The sequence below is a fragment of the Wasmannia auropunctata genome, unplaced genomic scaffold (assembly GCF_000956235.1).
Source record: "Wasmannia auropunctata unplaced genomic scaffold, wasmannia.A_1.0 LD335528.1, whole genome shotgun sequence".
Lineage (NCBI taxonomy): Eukaryota > Metazoa > Arthropoda > Insecta > Hymenoptera > Formicidae > Wasmannia > Wasmannia auropunctata.
In genome coordinates, this window is record NW_012027362.1 from 1,210 (window position 1) to 4,778 (window position 3,569).

The 3,569-nt window shown below is 42.1% G+C and overlaps 1 protein-coding gene across 2 annotated transcripts; it reads right to left on the bottom strand.

Annotated features, from left to right (window-relative positions):
* Nucleotides 1-554: 554 nt before the first annotated feature.
* Nucleotides 555-1,581, bottom strand: LOC105456825. 2 transcript variants are annotated; one of them, XM_011701146.1, is made up of 3 exons: nt 1,528-1,581; nt 1,055-1,151; nt 555-901 (listed from the first exon to the last, which is right to left on the bottom strand). In XM_011701146.1, exons 2-3 carry the CDS (start codon nt 1,133-1,135, stop codon nt 662-664), a joined length of 321 nt encoding a protein of 106 aa, XP_011699448.1. In that variant the 5' UTR covers nt 1,136-1,151; nt 1,528-1,581; the 3' UTR covers nt 555-661. The 2 variants fall into 2 exon arrangements, with proteins under 2 accessions (XP_011699448.1, XP_011699449.1); XM_011701147.1 differs by lacking the exon at nt 1,528-1,581 and adding an exon at nt 1,378-1,422.
* Nucleotides 1,582-3,569: the final 1,988 nt, after the last annotated feature.

Here is a 3,569-nt window from a genome sequence, read left to right on the forward strand (position 1 = left end):
TGCTCTTCCGATTGTGCATTATTTACTAAAACTCAATTTGGCGACACATCCAATTTAGACTCTATCTCCCTTGCAATCTGTCTGATATCTGCGAAACTCACAGAAATAGTGTATTTCGATGAGACGACGAGTAGAGATGCATCAGACATTGAATGTAAATGATATTTCGATGAGTCATATCAATAGGTATATGCCTGTAAATATGACTCGTCGAAATATCACTAACATTCAATGTATGATGCATCTCTACTCGTCGTCTCATCGAAATACACTATTTCTGTGAGTTTCGCAGATATCAGACAGATTACAAGGGAGATAGAGTCTAAATAGGATGTCTCGCCAAATTGAGTTTTTGTAAATAATGCACATAAAGGGGAAAATATTAATGAGAGCGACGCGTATCGTACTTGCAATACTTATCATTCAGCGCCTATTCTTCGCAAGAGATTTATTATTGATTATTATTACTAATTAAACGCAAGGATTTACAGAAACGCTGAGGTTTACGCAATGAAATGTTATCTTGTACAGTTATAAATTTTATTGCATTTAGGCACAACACAGAATAAGAGTAATATTACAATGACAACGAGAATGATACATTTTCTCTGTTTGTCTGTTAGGTAGATGACGCACTCTTTCCTTCTCCTCGTCCATAATGTCATTCCATTTCCCATTCCTCCAGCTCCTTGTCCCACACGAGATAATCCAACGAGGCGAAAAAAACCTCGATCTGCTCCTGAACGTGCTCTGCCAACGACTTGAGATACCTATCCAATTCCATCTCCTCCCGCTCCAAGCATGCCATCTCTCTCCGGCGTCTCTTCTTCATCAGCCTGAACTCGCGTTTCCTTTCCTTGGCAGACTTGCGCGGTCCTGTTTTCCCTTGCGCAGCACTCGGCTGAAAAACATTTAACCAGTTTACACGTCTATCGCTAACATGTATGTATTGATTTCAAAAGAAGGTAACGTGATTAGATATATAATTACATATTTTACACGAATAAAGTATACGGAGGAATGTTCTTATTATTTGTCGTGGGCGAGCTTTCACCTCTGGCAGCTGGCCTTCCTTCTCTACCACCAGTGTGACAGCCTCCTCCTGCTCCTCTTCCGCCTTCCTCTTCTCAGCCATATTCTTTACGAAATCTCTGAAAATAATTAAACAATTAGCGTCAATCGCTTGAAAGGCATTCAATTACATCTGGCTGTAGTGAAAACATAAACATGAATCAATCATTTCGATTCTCTCGTGCGTGTTTCTCGAGCGGGTACATGATATTCGCAATACAATCAATGCTGGGCATTGTAATATTGCGAATATTTAATGTACGCGCAAGAGAAACACGACAGAGATTCGATACGATTGATTCGTACAACTCTTTTGAGGTGCACGAAATGGGTTATGTTGATTCGCGGCAACGATTTGCACACAACTTTTGCATGCAGTTTGGCAACTTTCCGCATGCAATAACAAGTGATACACAAAATGAGACTGTAATAGAGATAATGAAAGATTGCACTTACCAAATCTCGCGCGGTCCAGGTTACACGATGAGCAGGCAGCTTCTTCTTTTTCTCAATAGGGGCTTCCGCTTCCACCAGAAGCGATACAGCCTGGATGTAAGCTGCCACACCAGAAGGTGGGAGCAGGTCAGTTGTGCCAACCGAGGCAAAGCGAGCGTAAAGAGAATGAATTATAGGGAGATTTCTAGTGATTTAAAATAGGCACAGAGAAGGTGACAGAGCTTGGGACAAAGGTCTTTAAGCATGGGGAATAGATCAATAGCGTATAATGGGAAATTCTTTTTAATAAAGGAGCGGAGCTTTCCTGATTTGTGGATGCAAAGCGGGCAGTAGAAGACGATATGATTTATGTCCTGCCGAGGATCGCCACAAGGGCAAGCAGGAGAGTCGACAATATTTTTTCGATGAAGACTGTAAAGCAGGTTATAATGGTTACTCCTAATCCTAGAGATGCAATTTTTTCCCTCTTCAGACCTTTATTGTAGAACCAGGGTTTTTCAGAATAATTTAAGTATAGATCAGTGTATTGAGCGCCCTTAACGAAAGCTGTAGTCTTTAGATAATTCTTAAAGAATGTTGAACGGTGTTCCCTGGCCTCGACCTGGAGGTCTGAGTAAGGGATTTCAAAGAGAGGCCTTCTACCATTTGACGCGGTGAGTTTAGCCAGTCTGTCAGCTTTTTCGTTTCCGCCGATGCCCTTGTGGGCGGGTAACGAGCAAAGAGTGATGTTGGCGTTTACGCGAGTCTGCAAGGCAAAGCTTGTTCTTGATTTAATGTATAATGTAGTTGCCACGCTTATCGTTCAAAGAAGCAAGTGACTCGAGAACACTTTTGGAATCTGAAAAGATTATAGCGTTGTCAAAGTCCAGGTCCAAAGATATATTGATGGCTTGCAGAATGGCCCACGCCTCTGCAGAGAAAATAGAGGAAGCAGAAGGAAGCTTATCACGAATAGTGAACCCTAGGCTAGGCGAAAATACCCTCGCTCCTACCATGGATGATTTATCAGATCTGGAGCCGTCCGTATAAAATGCCGTTGTTTCTAGAGGAATTTCCGCGTAGCACTCTGGAAACTTACCTATAACTTCCATTGATGATGAGTCCTTTTGACCAATTGGCACACTAAAATCAAAATCTTTCCGGTAAATGGATGTATGGTAGACGTAGTAGAAGGCAGGGAGAAATGATGATCGATGTATGGAATCTAAAGCATGTTTGGTGGCGATGAATCTTGAAAAGATGGGTATCGTTCTTTTTGCCTTTTCCAGAGTAGCCACCGAAGTGGTGAGAGACTCCAACTGGCGCGAGTTACGAGGTTAAACTTGAATGAGTATGCTTTGTAAAGGAATTTGTCAGAAAGATTGATAAATCTTGTTTCCAGAGGTACGTCTTTGGCCTCCGCGAGCATGACATTGATCGGGATTGACATCTTATATCCCAATGCAAGTCTGATGGCACGGTACTGTAATCTCTCCAGTTTGAGAAAAACTCTCATATTTCCAGTGATCCGGAATATGAGACTTCCATATTCGATGGCACCTCTAAAGATAGCTCTATACAGGCATAGCATGGATTCTGAGCACCCCATTTGGTACTGACCACTGCAGCCATGGCGTCAGTCACAGTTTTGCCCTTTTGGATAAGATATTTAAAGTGAGCCTCGTCTTTAAGAGAAGGGTCTAATAGTATGCCCAAAAAGCGGAAAGAAAAAACCCTAGGAATCGGTTGATTATTAATTGAGAGGTTTGTCGCGTCCTGCGGTGGGCGGGATTATTGGACAAAAGTGTCAGAACGCGGACAAATAGATTTAGGAATATTTGACTCTGAAAGTTGGGAGTTAGGGAATTATTCGCTAGGGGAAGTAACTTCTAGAGGTCGAAATAGTCCTGGGAAATGCAAACAATAGAGACTTCTTCGTCTAAGTGAGGGGTTGCCTCGGAATAGGTTAAGTATTTAACAAAGTTTTCGCGGAAAAGTTTACAAATTGAGCAGTGGCTCACCGTGCGCAGTTTCGTAATCCTTTGTCGGCAAGCGCAACAATA